At 39.2% G+C, this 17,633-nt stretch overlaps 1 protein-coding gene across 1 annotated transcript in view; it reads left to right on the top strand.

The window, feature by feature from the left end:
• Window positions 1-1,752, top strand: part of ASIC5 (acid sensing ion channel subunit family member 5) — a 38,327-nt gene extending 36,575 nt beyond the window's left edge. Inside the window, exons 10-11 of the mRNA XM_005691492.3 lie at window positions 994-1,175; window positions 1,726-1,752. Coding sequence (XP_005691549.3) covers window positions 994-1,175; window positions 1,726-1,752 — 209 coding nt within the window. The remainder of the gene's footprint in view (window positions 1-993; window positions 1,176-1,725) is intronic.

The raw sequence follows: 17,633 nt of genomic DNA, 5'->3' as shown, positions 1-17,633 counted from the left end.
CCTGGAGAATTCCATGGACTGTATAGAGTCTATGGGGTCACATACTGGAGTGGGGTGCCATTGCCTTCTCCAATAGAGTCAGATAGGACTGAGCAACTTTCACGTTCATACTCAATCCATCACCAGGTCTTACAAAAATAACATTGTCCTAAGAATGGCTCAGGGCAAAGAGCAAAAGATTAGTAAGGTAATCTATTTACAAAGGCAGTGCTTGAGGAGTCAGATTCACAGACAAAAAATAGGGTGGTGGATGCAAGGGACTGGGGAAGGGGGCAGTGATGAGTCAGTATTTAATGAGGACAGAGTTTCTGCTGGGGAAGATGAGAAAGTTCTGGAGACAGATGCTAGTGATGATTTTATGACAATGGGAATATACTTAATGCCACAGAATTGTACACTTAAAACTGACTAACATGGCTAATTTTATTCTATATACATTTTGCCACAAAAAAGCACAAACAATAAAGACTTATAGATGCTGAAAAACTTGTTAAAAAGAAGGCAGTATTGTGTTCATATATCTTAGTTCAATGAAATACTGCAAATGCTTACAAAGAAATTGTTTGGACACTTGAGGTCATAAACTGCTTGGAAATCTGTTTCTGGAAAGTATCATTAACCAGTAAGGCTGTCCTGGTGTCCAATTTCTGTTCTCCATTCTGTTTTCCACTTAGAAATGAATGTGTGATTGTCTAGGATGTTTTATGAATTTGCTGAGATTTAATACCCTCCAAAGTCCTTGAGTTGTATTTTTGGAAATAGAATTTATGTTTTCTTTCACTCCCTTTTTTGAGATAATTATGTGAATGTTACTCTAAGGTATTATTTATTGCTACTGCATTATTTATGCTAAACTTAATACCATTAGCTCATATTCATATATCAGCTATTATTAACTTTTGAGCTTCAAATAATTTAAAATCTAGTAATGTTTAATTTGCTTTTTATGGAATAAGCATGATTTATTCACTTTCTTTATTGGCTTTATTACAGCAGATGTTGGTGGTCAGCTGGGCCTATTTTGTGGGGCCAGTGTGATTACAATTATAGAAATTATTGAGTATATATTCACCAATTTCTACTGGATATGCATTTTGTTCTTGCTGAAGATCCCTGAAATGGCCCAGGGCGCTCCTGCACCTCAGAATCACCTGGGGAATAAAGACAGCATCGAGGTATGCTGATGTCCACTTAGGACAAAAGCATTTTTTCTCTTCACGATACCTTCAGATTTACTCACGGCTTATTCACTGCTCTGTAACTTTATGCTATAGTCCTGGAGATATCTATCTTTTTATACATACTTCATCTCTGTCTGTGTCTTTAATTACACATACATATTGATTTATATATTAAAAAAAGAAACAGGCACTGTCTTGGGTTTTTTTCCACCATGGAATTAATTGATTAATTCCCAGTACCCAGAACAGTAGAGATTATATAGTAGGCATTTCAGAAATAACTTACTAATGATTGAAAGCATGTGCAATAGCAAAGACACTCTTTATGATTAACTACATAAGTTAGACATGATAGATACGCTATATTTGAGGAGACAAGATATTTCTTTATTCAGGAAGCAGCGCATGTAATTTGTGCTTTATAAAATTTCTGAGAGATTTTATTTTGGGGAAAGTTCAACATGATTTCTTTTCTTTTGTCTGGAAAGTCCTATTATGTAACTGATTTTTGGAGGGACACTATCTATGTCTATTTCGTGTACAGGTGGATACTTACGATAAATCTATGTGAAAGTGAACTTGTAGCATATTGGGAAAACACAGTGCTTATCTCTAATATCTGTGTATACGTCTTTAATCTCGGGAGGAAATTCAAGATTTGCTGTGCTGCCATCATCCCTCAGGCAGTTGGTCTACTCTCCTCTTTGTGACTCTGTTACTAAATGCACCATCTAAACAGCAGGTGGCAGGGAGTGGCGGGGGGGGGCACCCCTGGGGGCCCAGTGGTAAAGAATCTACCTGCCAAGGCAGGAGACATGGGTTTGATCCCTGGTCAGAGAAATTCCCACATATTGTGTAGCAACTAAGCCAGTGCACCACAATTGAGCCTTGTGCTCCAGAGCTCGGGAGTCACAACTACTGAGCTCTAGAACCACAACTACTAAAGCCTGCCCACCCTAGATACCATACTCTGCAGCAAAAGCTACCGCAATGAGAAGCCTGCTCTCTAACCCCTGTTCGCTGCAACTAGAGAAAAGCCCGAGCAGCAGCGAAGATCCAGCACAGCCGGAAAACTAACTAAATTAGAATGTTCAAAAATAAATAAATAAACAGCACATGGTAATAGACAGGCCAGGTAAGAGTTGGACCATGTGGCTGAAAGGTACCATCACCCATCTGGGAATCTGTTTTCTTCATTTCTTTGCTTAAATAACCAAGAGCAAATAGTCAGAGAGTAAATGCAATGGAATGAAGAAGAGAATGAAATGGAGAAGAGTCCTTGAAACGAGTATTCATTTATGAGTGTTACTTCTTTGCGGATTGATGAAGGTAGCCACACAGAGATTTTTTGCTTTGAAAGTCAAAATTGCAACTCTACCCCCTTGCCTACCCTCCTCTGCCCCGCAAAAAAAAAAAAAAAAAAAAAAAAAAGGGTCTAGTCCTTCTGAAGCATTTTAAATATTGTGGAAACAAGCAAACCCATGTTTGTGACATGACAGCCAGTAATGGGTCATCCTCAAGTGATACAACACTGAAGAGAGTGATGGTAGATGTGGATAAAGGTTTGAGTCCTTAATACAAACCTCCTCTTAAGAAGGAATGAAGCTGTAAAGAAAGCTGAAGCTGCAGAAGGCAATATCTTAAAGCTGAAAGAGCAGCTTGGAGGATGTAGTGCTGCTGCAGTGGAAAGCATTAGGGTGAACAGGAAACTGTGGGTTGGGGAGCAAGAAAGAAAAAGCCCTCTAATGATGCATTTATCACATAAGATAGAGGGCTTTGCCACTAGTGGCTTATCACTTAAATAAGTCAGTTTCATCTTTTGCTCCATTTTGATTTGAGAACCTCTAAAATTGCCTGATTTCCATACACAGTGACTACTGTAACTTTAATTAAAGTAAGAATCTCTTTGGCAGTATCAGAAAGTGGATCTATGCAGATTAGTCTTTGGTAAATTTAATATCAAATCTCAGCATAAAATACTGAAAATTTAAGACTGTCAGTCACCAGATGCAGCAACTACTTAGAATTCTTTCAGGAGTCAATTGTTCCTGTGTTACCAGGTTTTGCTGAAGATATATCCTGCCACTGAGACATCTAAGTCCCCTCATAACTGCAATATCAGAAGGACTTTTCAATAAAGACAGAGCAACTCAGCAGTCAGTGATGCAATGGAAATGGTACTCAGGGAGCACATTTGATGTGGACTCTGGAGCACATGGAGGGAAGGGAAGAAGAACATTGTATCCAAAACCAGTTTGTAGCTGTGCATTTAAAGCCAGTATGGAGGTTCCTTAAAAAATTAAAACTAGAGCCCAGCATACACATTGCATATGATTTAGCAATCCCATTTCTGGGCATATACACAGAGAAAACCACAATCCAGATACATGCACCCCAGTGTTCACTGTAGCACCATTTACAATAGCCAGGACAGGGAAACAGCTTAGCGTTCCATCAACAGAGGAGTGGATAAAGAAGCTACATATAAACAATGGAATAGTGCTCAACCATAAAAAGAACAAAACTGTGCTATTTGAGAGATGTGAATGGATGTATATATGACTGTTATACAGAGTTAAATAAGTCATAAAGAGAAAAACAAATATATTGTTGCACATATATGAAATGTAAAAATGGTATAGATGATGTTATTTGCAAAACAGAAACAGAGACAGTCGTAGAGAAAAACATGGACACCAAGACGGGTAAGGGGATAGGGTGGGATGAACTGGGAGATTGGGACTAACATATATACACTACTGATACTATGTATAGAATAGATAACTAATTTCAGGGAACTGTTTTCTGTGCTCCGTCATGATCTAAATGGGAAGGAAATCCAAAAAAGAGGAGGTATATGCATATGTATAGCTGATTCACTTTGCTGTGCAGTAGAAACTAGCACAACATTATAAAGCAACTATTCACCAATAAAAATTATTTTAAAAATGAAAATTAAAAAATGAATATGGTGTATAAAAAAGATGCACAGAACTTAATATTCTGAGACTCAACAAGTAAATGTTACAAGTGAAAAATAAAGCCAGTAAACAAAATCTCAATGGCCATCTCCTATTGCTCTATGCCCTAAACGTTACAATCCCCTCTCTGCTATCTCAGAGCAAGCTGCCTGGGGTACTGATGGAAAATTCTTAACTGAAAGTCAGTTTGGAAACCAGCCTCCCTTCACACTTAGAGGGTAACACTTTGGTTGCAGCAGGTAAAAGTGAGTCCACACAATGGGAAAACAGAAGGCTCATTGGGGAGACTGACCCTTGGGATTCCTACTCCAGAATAATACTTGGATATTTATAGATATGTGTGGCCAGTCAAATGGGCCCACAATAATTGGACGATTAGGAATTTCTCTCAATGAGGAAGGTGATTTTGGAAATCTCTGTCAGAATTCTGAAGGAGAATCAGAGCAGCTTATGAGATGCCCGCCTGAAAAACCCCATGGCTGACTCAGAGGGAATGTGGCATATGAAGGCCGAGGCTTGCTTGTTCTGGCCCTGGAGTTGGTTGATTGGCAAATGAATGTAAATGAGCACAGAGATGTCCCAGCTACATAATAATAGGTAGGAAGGTGGTGTATTCCTTTCCCATGTGGTCAAGCACAGTCCAGAAGACTGAGAGGAAAAGAATTGCTTTCAAAGGCTTTGGGTAAGATGCTTAAGGACAAACACTAGCATGTAGATTGTTAAAATCCTTACCAGTAACCCTGCTGGCTTCAAAGTGGTTCTGACGGGAATAGGCATGATTTCTACCCTGGGCTGTATTACCCTTTAACTGAAGCCAGTCTCATCATTAAGGGTTTGATGCAACAGGTTGTGCTTCCGTTTGATTCTACCCGCTACATTTCATGGACCAAAGTGACACATCACTGCTGTCAGCACACCAAAACAGTGAGAAGCTTAAAGCTGTCTGATCTTAGGAAATTTCCTACCACCTTCAAACTGAACTCAAAACACTTTTACTCAAAGATGCAGAGACTGTGATAGAGTCTTGAAGAGCTGAGCTGACACTATGAGGGACAGTGGAGGAGGAGCATCTTTGAGAAGGTTTCTTTCCAAAGAGTACGGGGATGAGAATGAAGGCTGAAGATGCTATGATCACACACTGACTTCTCATCTCAAAATACTTTCTTTATTTTCCTGGATCTAGTCACCGCTCATCAAGGGTTACACTTGTGTGTCCTGAAGGAGGGGAGCATCACTGTGCAAACAATTGACACCACACTGTCAATGCCCCTGAAAGTATAAATATCCCCAGAAGAACAGAGAAATGCACACTGCGCAGCTCGCCTAGGACTGACCAGGATGCTGGCCCCCTGCTCATGGCCACAATGGTCCCAGAGCCTTTGCCTTTGGAAGGTGCTCCTTAGGACTGGACAAAAGGGAACATTCCAGAAAGGAGATTTCTGCTACTTGCCTGACTGTGGGTAGTCTGATTGAATCTATAAAACCAAGTCTGAGTTAAAACAGGTCAACAACAGACAAGGAGAAACTGGGGAGATGGGAAAGGAGCTTGTGAATACAAATAACATCAGGAAGGATGCTGTCGTACTTTCCCTGAGAGAGGGCTTGCATGAAAGAATTAATGTTCTTAATTCTCTCAGGAGCAGCAGTTCATGAACCATAGGGAAAAGATCCCTGGATTTGTTTTTCCTCTAAGATGGAAAAGTGACCTTAAGTCTATTTACAAAATTAACCCAAAAAACTACTTGAATTCATAGCAGAAGAGGTATCATCAGCACCCCTTGATGACCTGCCTGAATGAAGAGCAGGCTGAAATCATCACTGGGTTTTATTTTTCAAGTCATGCTTATGGCAAAGATGCTTTTACACAGCCATAAGTCACCGATGAGTCACCCAAAGAATCTTCAGAAATAATTGCACATAGAAGCTGAATGTTTGAACTCGCTACCTCTGGAGGGTACTATGCATGTACATGCATAAAATATAACAGGTAGAAGTGTCACCACTGGCTTAGATAATATCGCTCTCAGCATCCTAAGAGAGTAGGTACCTGGGAAATAGAACTTGGTGTGTTGAGCCAAGTGGTCCTGGCATTACTAGAGGATACCTGAGAGGATTATGTGTAGACATGATGCACTATTCATATCTCTAAACCAGTGGAACATTGTACTTTCCAACCATGCTGGGAAAGGGCTTATATCTTTCATTAATGTCTTGATTACAATAAAACCTATTGTGTTAAAAGTGCAACAGCGTAAAAAGAAATAAGCTCCAAGCCATGAAAAAGACATAGCAGATCCTTAAACACACATTGCTAAGTGAAAGAAACAAATCTGAAAAGACAACATATTGTATGGTTCCAACTATATGGCAAAAAAGACAAAAATGTAAGAAGAAAAATCAATGGTTTACAGGACTCAAGGAAGGAAAGGAAGTAACACCCAGAAGATTTTTAGGACAGTGAAAATATTCTGCATGATGCTGTAGTGGTGGACACATTAGACATTTGTCAAAATTTACAGAATGTTAAAAAAAATGAGTGATCTCTCAAGTAAACTATGGACTTGTGTTAATAATAATATACCAACATGGGGATATCAATTGTAACATATGTGCATATCAATGAAAAACATCAATAATAGGGTAAAACAGAGGTGGTAGAGTAATGGGTGTATGGGAATTCCCTACTTTTCACTCAATTTTTCTGTCAACCTAAAACTGCTCAAAAAAATAAAGTGTATTATTTATATTTTTTAAAGTGCAGTGGTGAGGGATGATGGAGACTCTGAATAGAGGGATGCATTTGTAGCATGACTATACACAGACTACAGTGTGACAATAATTTTCTGGCCAGAGCACTCTGAATTACCAAAGAACTTTCCCCACAGTACATTGAATGAGTCAGAAGGAAGAATGTCAGTGTGTCAAAATGATACCTGGAATCTGTGTCACTGGAAATCTGTTTCTTAAAGATTAAGGTATGGAATACTCCCCCAGTCCAGATGGACCTGAAATTTAGTGACCACTGGCCTCCAGTAACTCCTGTGTTCATTGGAAGTGCAATTTGTATAAAAAGAGATCTTTGTGGGAAACTTTGAGACATAACATTGTAATATTAACTGAGTTGTAATTTAGTCACTAAGTGGTGTCCGACTCTTGGACACCATGAACACCACTTGGAATCCATAGACAAGCCTCCTCTGCCCATGGGATTTCCCTGGCAAGCATACTGGAGTGAGTTTCCATTTCCTTCTCCAGGGGATCTTCCAGACCCAGGGATCAAACCAGAGTCTCCTGAAGGGGCAGGCAGATTCTTTACCTGCCAAGCCACCATGGAAGCCCTTCTGTTAACTGAGATGTGTTATATAAAGTATATTTGAAGCTCTCCACAGCAGCTATATGTCATAATAAAAGATTTATGATTTACTTGTAAACCTTAAAATAAATGAAACTTAAGTAAACTATAATCTCAGGATAAACGTAAGTTTTCAGGAATTAACCTAAAACTCCCCTCTGATGTCAGAGCCCATGAGATTAACTGGCCAGAGAAAGAAGTAAATTTAAGTTTGGGAGAGTAACCATATGCAGTTGAATTTCTCTATAAAAGCTATTGGAAGGTACAAAAAATAATGGATTAAGGAAGGAAATGAATAATCCAAGTGGTTAAGGAATATAAAAAAATTGTGAGACCTGTGGTCATCATTAGCATGTTTTGAAAGCGAATTGCTGCATTTCACTGGAAGCTGCAAGTCCTGACAGTCATCAGTGTTTTCATTAGTCTGCTTCTACGGGTTGACTATTATAGAAATTACTATAGTAAGAATGACAAGCAGTGCCTGGGGGATGCGTAGCAAGGAGATGGAAGTGAGAATAAAGGATTGGTTCTGTGGCCTCTCCCCCAGCCTCAAGGATGAATTACCTTGAAAATTCAAGGGATTTATGGGAGTCAACTTGGCTCAGAGCCAATGTTAGGGACGTTAAATGGAAGCAGCCTTGTTCAGGCTTCAGAGCCAAGAAAGCATAGCAGGCCTTTGACCTTGCTTCTGACCTGCCTGGACACTGTCCTGACTATGTGCCTGATAGCAAGTACACCAATTATTACCAGTAAGATGAATGACAATATAGATAAGATAGGGAGTGGGTCTTGGAATTCTTGAGCCTCTGGAGGAGGCCTGGCCAACGAAGCTTGAGTCTTAACAAAATCCTACAACTAGCAAGATAAAACAAACAGCATTGTAAAAAATAGTGACGTGAAGTCAGAGCTGCAATTTGCTTGCAAACTGATGATGATATCCATTTGTGGCCTGGGATTCTAAGTGGGAACCCCCAAACTTGCAATTTGGAAGTCCCACCAGTGGGGTGGATGCACTGCCTGGGACCTTTTCTCAGTGTGGACTCCAGATTGCTGTTATGCCAGGAAGTCCCAGCACTGTTTAAATCCAGATGTCAGTTGGCCCCAGTTAGGTGATGTTTATGCTGTTACTCTCCTCTACTGTTTCTGCTTCTCTTTTCTTTTAATGATTTTATATTGAAAACAAGTTAGATAATTCTCTATTAAATATTGAAATTACTTATTTGTATAAAATGAGTGGTTTCTTTTGTTAATGAATCCTTTGAACCTAAAACAAAAGTTAAAACTTCCAGCAAAATACCAAGATAACTGAAAATTAGGCCAAGCACTGTGGGTCACGGGAAACACACGCACCTGCATTGTTGGGGGTGTTTATTGAGCTGCCTTGGAGCTAAGAGCTGGTTACAGACCCTGAGAACCCCCATGATCAGCAAGGAATAAAAACTGGAGAAGCCCCAGAACTGGAGGCCACCACTGCCTCACGTGACAGCACGTGTCCTCAGAGCAGAGTGTCTGGGGCACATTGGCAACAATTCCTGGCTGTCGTGAAGACTCTTTAATGCTGTGAGCATGAACACTGTTAAAAATGGGGATTTCCCTGGTGGTCCAGTGGTTAATACTTCACCTTCCAATGAAGGGGTGTGGGTTGGCTCCTTGGTCAGAGACCTGGGATCCCACATGCCTCACAGCCAAAAAACTAAAACATAAAACAGAAGCAATATTGCAACAAACTCAATAAAGACTTTAAGAAAATGATCTGCATTTTTTAAAACCTTAAAAAAGATTCTATACAAATTTGAGAATTCCCAGAGCAGACAAAACCATTAAAGCCACTTAAGCAAAATGGAATCTAGCTCATCTCACAAGCGAAAATGAAACCAGGTTATTTCTTGTAAAGCTCCCGGTTCTCGAGCTGTTCTTTGCCCACTAAACTGTTACTAAGTACTATTTATTGACCCGAGGTTTAGATTTTGCTGTGTCTGAATTTCCGACAATGCTGTTTCTGCTGAGTATGTGTTCCACCTCTAATCACAAAATCCTGTTTGTTCTCCTTGGACATTTTCTCTCCTTTCTCATTTCTCTCATGTCTCTGTCGTAACTGAGGCCTTCAGTTCTGAAACCAGAATGTCAAATACTCTCCTGGAATTCCATACCTCCTCTCAACAATTTACTATATGACAAATGTCATAGTGTGACCATTCCTCTCACCTCAAATGGTCTTACTGTTTGCAACTTCCCATCACCCTTTGCAAGCTGTCCATCTTACATAGTAAGCATCTTTTTTTTTTTTTTAAATTCTTTCTGGGCCTTTTAATCCAGGACAGCTCTTTCTCTGTCCCACAAAGTTTCCATGGTGATTTGTTCCTTAATAACTCTCCTCGTCCTCTCCCCTTTTACAGCAATATTCTTTTTGCATGGGATCTCTGCAATCTTTCCCACTCTTCAGTGTTACACCTTCTCTATTTAGCTTCTCTCAGACTCTTCAATGTCTACTTCATTCCTGTTTGTCTAAACATGCTAAGACATGTAATCAGACATTTTAAAATTACTTAAATTTTATAAGAAATCAGTAGTTAAATAAGATAATTGAATATATACAAATTAACATAGAAAGCAATTTCTATGCAATTGACACCTTAGTGATTATTAAATATAATAAAAAAACTGAAAAATTTAAGAAAATAAGATAAACAGCCATATTTATTTAACTAATACCAAATTTGACTAATATCACATTTTGCCCTATATCCTTCAGGTTTTACATGTATTGAATCATGCTAAATGTGTCAGTCTAAAGCCTGCTTTCTTATTTTACATGTTTCCTATGTGTCCATGTCAACATATGAAGATCTAGTTTATTTATTGCACAAAATTACCAATAAATATATCATGATTTATTTATTTTTCCCCAACTAATTCATATTCACATAACTTCAGTATTTTACCTATAGCAAAGATATTGCAATGAATGTCTGTACATCCCATTTGGTTATTTTTAAATATAATTTTTATTTTATTTTATAGCTGATTTACAATGTTGTATCAGTTTTGGGTTCACAGCAAAGTGATTCATTTGTGCATACACATATATCTAGGTTATGTTATTAGAAGTGAAATTTCTGGGATTTTCTGGAACATACTTCTCCACCTTGACTGTCTCCTGTCAAATTGCTGTCTGATGTTGCTCTAACAATTCACACAGGCAGCAGCAGTGAGAGAATTCAGAATTCCCCTTATGCTGTATTTATCATCAAATTATGTGAACCTTAGCAAAAATAAAAATGAACTCATTGGAATGTCTATATTCAAAATCAGAGCAAAGAATGGGGAATAGCTGGAGTACAAATCCTATAAAAAGGGACTTAAATCTACAAATCCTGTTAAAGTTGAACCTAGAGATTGTCATACAGAAGTAAGTCAGACAGAAAAGGACAAACATCACATGATATCCCTTATGTGTGGAATCTAAAAGTATGGTACAAATGAACTTATCTATAAAACAGAAATAGAGTCACAGATGTAGAAAGCAAACTTATGGTTAACAAAGGTGAAACAAGAGGGGTAAACTGGGAGATTGGGATTGACATATACACACTACTATACATAAACTAGCAAGAGAGTTCCAGAAAAACATCTATTTCTGCTTTATTGACTATGCCAAAGCCTTTGACTGTGTGGATCACAATAAACTGTGGACAATTCTGAAAGAGATGGGAATACCAGACCACCTGACCTGCCTCTTGAGAAATCTGTATGCAGGTCAGGAAGCAACGGTTAGAACTGGACATGGAACAACAGACTGGTTCCAAATACGAAAAGGAGTACATCAAGGCTGTATATTGTCACCCTGCTTATTTAACTTCTATGCAGAGTACATCATGAGAAACACTGGACTGGAAGAAACACAAGCTGGAATCAAGATTGCCGGGAGAAATCAATAACCTCTGATACGCAGATGACACCACCCTTATGGCAGAAAGTGAAGAGGAACTAAAAAGCCTCTTGAAGAAAGTTTAAGAAGAGAGTGAAAAAGTTGGCTTAAAGCTCAACATTCAGAAAATTAAGATCATGGCATCTGGTCTTCATGGGAAATAGATGGGGAAACACTGGAAACAGTGGCAGACTTTATTTTAGGGGGCTCCAAAATCACTGCAGATGGTGATTGCAGCCATAAAATTAAAAGACACTTACTCCTTGGAAGGAAAGTTATGACCAACCCAGATAGCATATTCAAAAGCAGAGACATTGCTTTGTCAACAAAGGTCTATCTATTCAAGTCTATGGTTTTTCCAGTGGTCGTGTATGGATGTGAGAGTTGGACTGTGAAGAAAGCTGAGCACTGAAGAATTGATGGTTTTGAACTGTGGTGTTGGAGAAGACTCTTGAGAGTTCCTTAAACTACAAGGAGATCCAACCAGTCCGTCCTAAAGGAGATCAGTCCTGGGTGTTCATTGGAAGGACTGAGGCTGAAGCTGAAACTCCAATACTTTGGCCACCTCATGCAAGAGTTGACTCATTGGAAAAGACCCTGATGCTGGGAGGGATTGAGGGCAGGAGGAGAAGGGGATGACAGAGGATGAGATGGTTGGATGGCATCACCAACTTGATGGACATGAGTTTGGGTAAACTCCGGGAGTTGGTGATGGACAGGGAGGCCTGGCGTGCTGTGATTCATGGGGTCACAAAGAGTCAGACATGACTGAGCAACTGAGCTGAACTGATACATAAACTAGACAACTAAAAACTAATAATACTATGCATTAGTCCCCTTATAGCATAGGAAACTCTACTCAATACTCTGTAATGACCTATATGGGAAAAAAAAATCTTAAAAAGAGTGGATATATTTATATGTATAACTGATTCACTTTGTTGCACACCTAACTAACACAACATTGTATATCAACTCTACTTTAATAAAAGCTAAAAAGAAAAGAGAATCCATTGACACAAACTTTTCCAGGGCTAGAGGTTTTGAGAAAATGAAAAAGAAGATTGAGCATTGCCAAAGTTGCTCAACAATTTTTACAATATAGTGAGTTATTATCCACACAATGCCAACTTTTAAGCAAATTCATTATTCCATGTTCTCACACATTTACATTAAGTTATTATCTGAAAAAAGAGGTAGAGCAGCTCAGATAACTCAAATGTAAGCTTCAGATGACATTCAATTTTTTTTCATGTGCTAACAAACCACAGTATTTGTTTTTGTGGTTGTTTGGTTGCTAAGTTGTGTCTGACTCTTTTGTGGTCCCATGGACTGTATCCTGCCAGGTTTCTCTGTCCATGGGATTTCCCATGCAGGCATACTGGAGTGCATTGCCATTTCCTTCTCCAAGGGTTCTTCCTGACCTAGAGATCAAACCCACATCTCCTGCATTGCAGGCAGATTCTTTACCACTGAGCCACCTGGAAAGCCCCAAATCACAGCAAACCATCAATTAAATATGACTTCTACAGTGGCTAATCAAATATTCTCAGTAAATGAATTCATCTTTCTAAAGTGCTGGCAAAGTTTTTGTCTCTATTAAGAGCAAGTCATTATCACTTTGGAGCTATTCCCTTATCCTCTTGAGGCCAAAGGGAGCTTTCTTACAATAAAATGCCTTATATTATTTTTGGTTTGAGAGGGAGGGAGGAGAGAGAGGGAGAAGGAAGGAGAGAGAGAGAGAGAGGGAAGGGGGGACGGAGTGAGGGAAGGAAAAAGAAAGAAAGAAGGGAGTAAAAAAGGAAAGGAAAGGAGGTACCTATGCCTAGAGTCGACACGACTGAGTGACTTCACTTTCATTTTCTCTTTCACGCATTGGAGAAGGAAATGGCAACCCACTCCAGTGTTCTTGCCTGGAGAATCCCAGGGACGGGGGAGCCTGGTGGGCTGCTGTCTATGGGGTCGCACAGAGTCAGGCACAACTGAAGCAACTTAGCAGCAGCAGCAGCAGCACCCCTATGACACAGGGACTGCATAATTCTAAACTCAGTCTTGATTCTTTTAGAGATATCTACAGCACTCATTTTAAAATACGATTTAGAGAAGGAGAGGGTTTCCTTGGTAGCTCGGCTGGTAAAGAATCCACCTTCAATGCAAGAGACCCCAGTTCAGATTCCTGGGCTGCGAAGACCCACTACAGAAGGGATAGAATACTCACTCCAGTATTCTTAGGCCTACCTGGTAGCTCAGCTGGTGAAGAATCTGCCTGCAATGTGGAAGATCTAGGTTCTATCCCTGGGTTGGGAAGATCCCCTGGAGAAGGGAAAGTTTACCCACTCCAGTGTTCTGGCATGGAGAATTCAATGGACTGTATTAGTCCATGGGGTCGCAGAGAGTTGAACATGACTGAGTGACTTTCACTTTCAGCGAAGGAAAGGGCACACAGTTGCGTGCACACTGGGGATATGTGGTTTTATAAGCATGATTTAGACAACTGTAAAAGAAAGCAATCTCTGTGAACTGTGCATTCCAGTAACAAAAACTGCACATAAAATACTTCTGCTACACAGATCTATGACTCTACAAGTTCAGCGGTGTCATAATGTCTAAGGACAGGAAGAGAAATCCACCTCAGGATACTATGCTGAACCAAAACCAACATCACACGCGGAAATGAAAATTAGAGGGAAGTACTGTGTGAATTAACAGAGTCCTAGTATCTCTGTTGCACAGTGTACTCCAAAGTACCCATAAAAACAAACATCCTATCCATAAACAGGTCAAAGGATACAAATATGCCCTTCCTCAAGGAAGAGACACGTAAGAATGCCAGGAAATAATGTACTAAAACTCACTACATAATCATGAGATAAAATTCAGGACCAGAAGATTTAATGAATGTAAAGACACTAACAGCACTATTTGTTATGGACAGGAAAATAAACACTCTCCTAAAGCACTCTCTGTCTGATGAGTAACTTTGAATACATTAGAAAACATTGTTTTTTATCAAGAAATTGTTCTTATTGACTGTATGCTCTGAAAATAATAAGAAACGAGCACAAAAATTTACGAGGCTCACTAAGACATTATTTGTTTGTAATGGCTACAAATGGAAATAAACTTATTTCAAATTTTGTTAAATTGAATTGATGATATATCTCTGTATTTTTTTAAGATAAGGGAAAGTTCTCAAAGATTTAATAGTGTACATAATATTTGGGGCTTCCCTGGTGGAAACGGTAAAGAATTTCTTTAAAGTGGTAAAGAATCCGCCTACCAGTGCAGGAGATGCAGGAGGCTTGGGTTTAATCCCTAGATCAGGAAGATCCCTGGAGAAAGAAATGGCAACCCACTCCTGTATTCTTGCTGGGAAATCCCATGGACAGAGGAACCTGGCAGGCTACAGTCCATGGGATCAAAAAGAATCAGACATGTTTAGCAGCTAAACAACAACAATAATACAATATTAACATTTTGTGAAAGAATATATGAAATTTTATTATACAATAGCTTAGTGAGAAGACAAACTTGGGTATTTGTTAAGCATATAGAATATGGAAAACAGAATATAGGGACTCAACATCTGACAATTTCAGCCAACAAGCTAGAGAAGTCTCTTGAACAAATATACAGTATGTTAGACACAGCATTGTGTAATATTTGATACAAAGATATATAACAATAAAAGGGAAATATAGTATAAATACATGTATAGCATTTTTCCCTGAGCATATTTTGAGAAAAATGAAATTTCCTATTATGCTAAGTAGAGTATAACACAGTGAGTTATTTTTAAGTACTCCAACTACTTTTTACAGGGAAGCAAAATTCCTAGCCAAAAATATGGAATAGCTAAGTTTTGGGTACCTACTAGTTAATTTGATTTCATTTTAGATCTATTACTCAGACTCAATCAGATTTTTCACTTTCATCCCCAACTAGCTGCTTAATTCATAATTATTTCTGCTGGAATTACTTCATAATGAACAGCTGTCCTCTCTCCCTTATTTGTTTATTTTTTCAATCATTTATTTAAATCAGCATGAATCAGAAAGATTTCTTTTAACCCTTTGTGTTACAACCTGATATTATCATTATTTATGTTATTGCTGAAATAAAATTCATCATAAGAAACACTGAAGAAGTCAGGTCCTCTTTTATTTGGAGATTGATTAGATTTTACATTGCAGTGTCATGGAGGTATTTGCTTTTAGTCACCAACATTATAACAAGTAGAAGAATGGGAATGGATTGTATCTGTATACAGGAGAAATACAGGCCTTAGTATGGGAAACAAGGAAAATGTCTTCTATATTTTTTGAGAGACCTTGTTCAAAGCTTTAGAAATGAAAAGCAAAAAAGTTTCCCAGTAGCAGACCCCACCAATAATGAGAAAACACTAATGATGGAGATAGGTGCAGGAGTCCAACGTGCCCATCCCCTGGAGGACTTCCTCTGTGTCCCTGGAAGGCTGCACTCTGCACTCTGAGCAGGTGCCTTCATGAAGCATGAAGCTAATGATGCTATTTCTCTACTCCCACAGCTCACCACAGCTCACTCTTGGAACTAGTTAATCTCACAACCTGAAAGCTCCAGGGCAATCTGCTTTTCAGGCAGAGCGGGGGCCCATCACTAGTAGGACATTTCTCCTGGTGCACATCATATGGATTCTCTTATTCTATCCTGTGATTGCTACCTTGTGCCCCTTCTCTAGACCTGTTTGGTCCCTTGCCTGTGCCACAGGCCTCCAAATCCTGCAGTGCTCATCATCAGATTTGGGGCCAAAACCACCTGTCACACCTCACACTTCTTGTCCATCTGTCCAACTAGAACTATATTACCTGACCAACAATCACCTAACTCTAAGACACACTCTGGAAACTTATCACTTGCTGGCTTCTCTGCTCACTTGTAATCTGGAATATGTCAGAGGACACTGGTTGGAAGCTCAGGCTCTGTGTCTGCTTAGAGTGTATAATTACTGGCTCTTCTCTCACTATTTTCTGACCTCAGGCAAGGAACTCAAACTCTATGTGCCCTTGTTTCCTTCTAAATAAAATGGAGGCAGTGACAAGGATATTTAATGAATTGCTACAAGGATTCAACACATGCAAAATGTTCCAAACAATGCTGGGGACAAGGGTGCTCTGTAGTGATTGTAGTATTGCCCCCTGATTGCCACCTGGTGGTGTAAGCTTTGTTGTGAGCTTCAAGGACAGCAGGAGTTATGATCACCCCATCTCAGCTTGTTCCTGTCTTTTAAGTTCAATTAGTGGTTACAATATGTACAACACTTCAAGAAATGCCATTTTAAAAATGATTTTTTTTTTTACTTTACAATATTGTATTGGTTTTGCCATACATCAACATGAATCCACCATGGGTGTACTCGTGTTCCCCATCCTGAACTCCCCTTCCACCTCCCTTCCCATACCATCGCTCTGGGTCATCCCAGTGCACCAGCCCTGAGCATCCTGTATCATGCATTGAACCTGGACTGGCGATTCATTTCACATATGATAATTTACATGTTTCAATGACATTCTCCCAAATCATCCCACACTTGCCCTCTCCCACAGAGTCCAAAAGACTGTTCAATACATCTGTGTCTCTTTTGCTGTGTTATTTTTATCATTAACATCTCAAATTTTATGAATTTTTTTTAATTAAAAAACTTTTGGCTGTTCTTGCTCCTTGTTGTGGCACTCAGGTTCTCTAGTTGTGGTGCTTGGGCTCCAGAGTCTGCGGGCTCAGCATTTGCAGCCTGTGGGCTTCTCTAGTTATGGTGCACAGGCCAGGATCTTAGTTTCTAAACCAGGAATCTAACTCTAGTTCCCTACATTGAAAGGTGGATTCTTAAACACTGAACCACCAGGGAAGTCCCTGAAATTTGTTGAAATTATCAGAATATTTCCTTCTTCTGTGCTTTGAAATGTCTCATGAATCCTTTAAATTTTTATTTTCCTTTTGACTGCTTCTCAGTGCTGATTATGTTTCTGTATTTAGATTAAAAAATATACAATATGTTTCTATAATGTTCTAGTTTGTTTAACCATAAATTATATGTTGTTTTATAGATTATCATTTCTGTTCTTTCTCCATCAGTTCCATTCAGTTCAGTTCAGTTGCTCAGTCATGTCCGACTCTTTGTGACCCCATGAATCGCAGCACGCCAGGCCTACCTGTCC

This window comes from Capra hircus, chromosome 17 (assembly GCF_001704415.2).
Source record: "Capra hircus breed San Clemente chromosome 17, ASM170441v1, whole genome shotgun sequence".
NCBI classification, from domain to species: domain Eukaryota; kingdom Metazoa; phylum Chordata; class Mammalia; order Artiodactyla; family Bovidae; genus Capra; species Capra hircus.
Note: the sequence above shows the minus strand (reverse complement) of the source record. Positions and strands in the feature narration are given on the sequence as shown.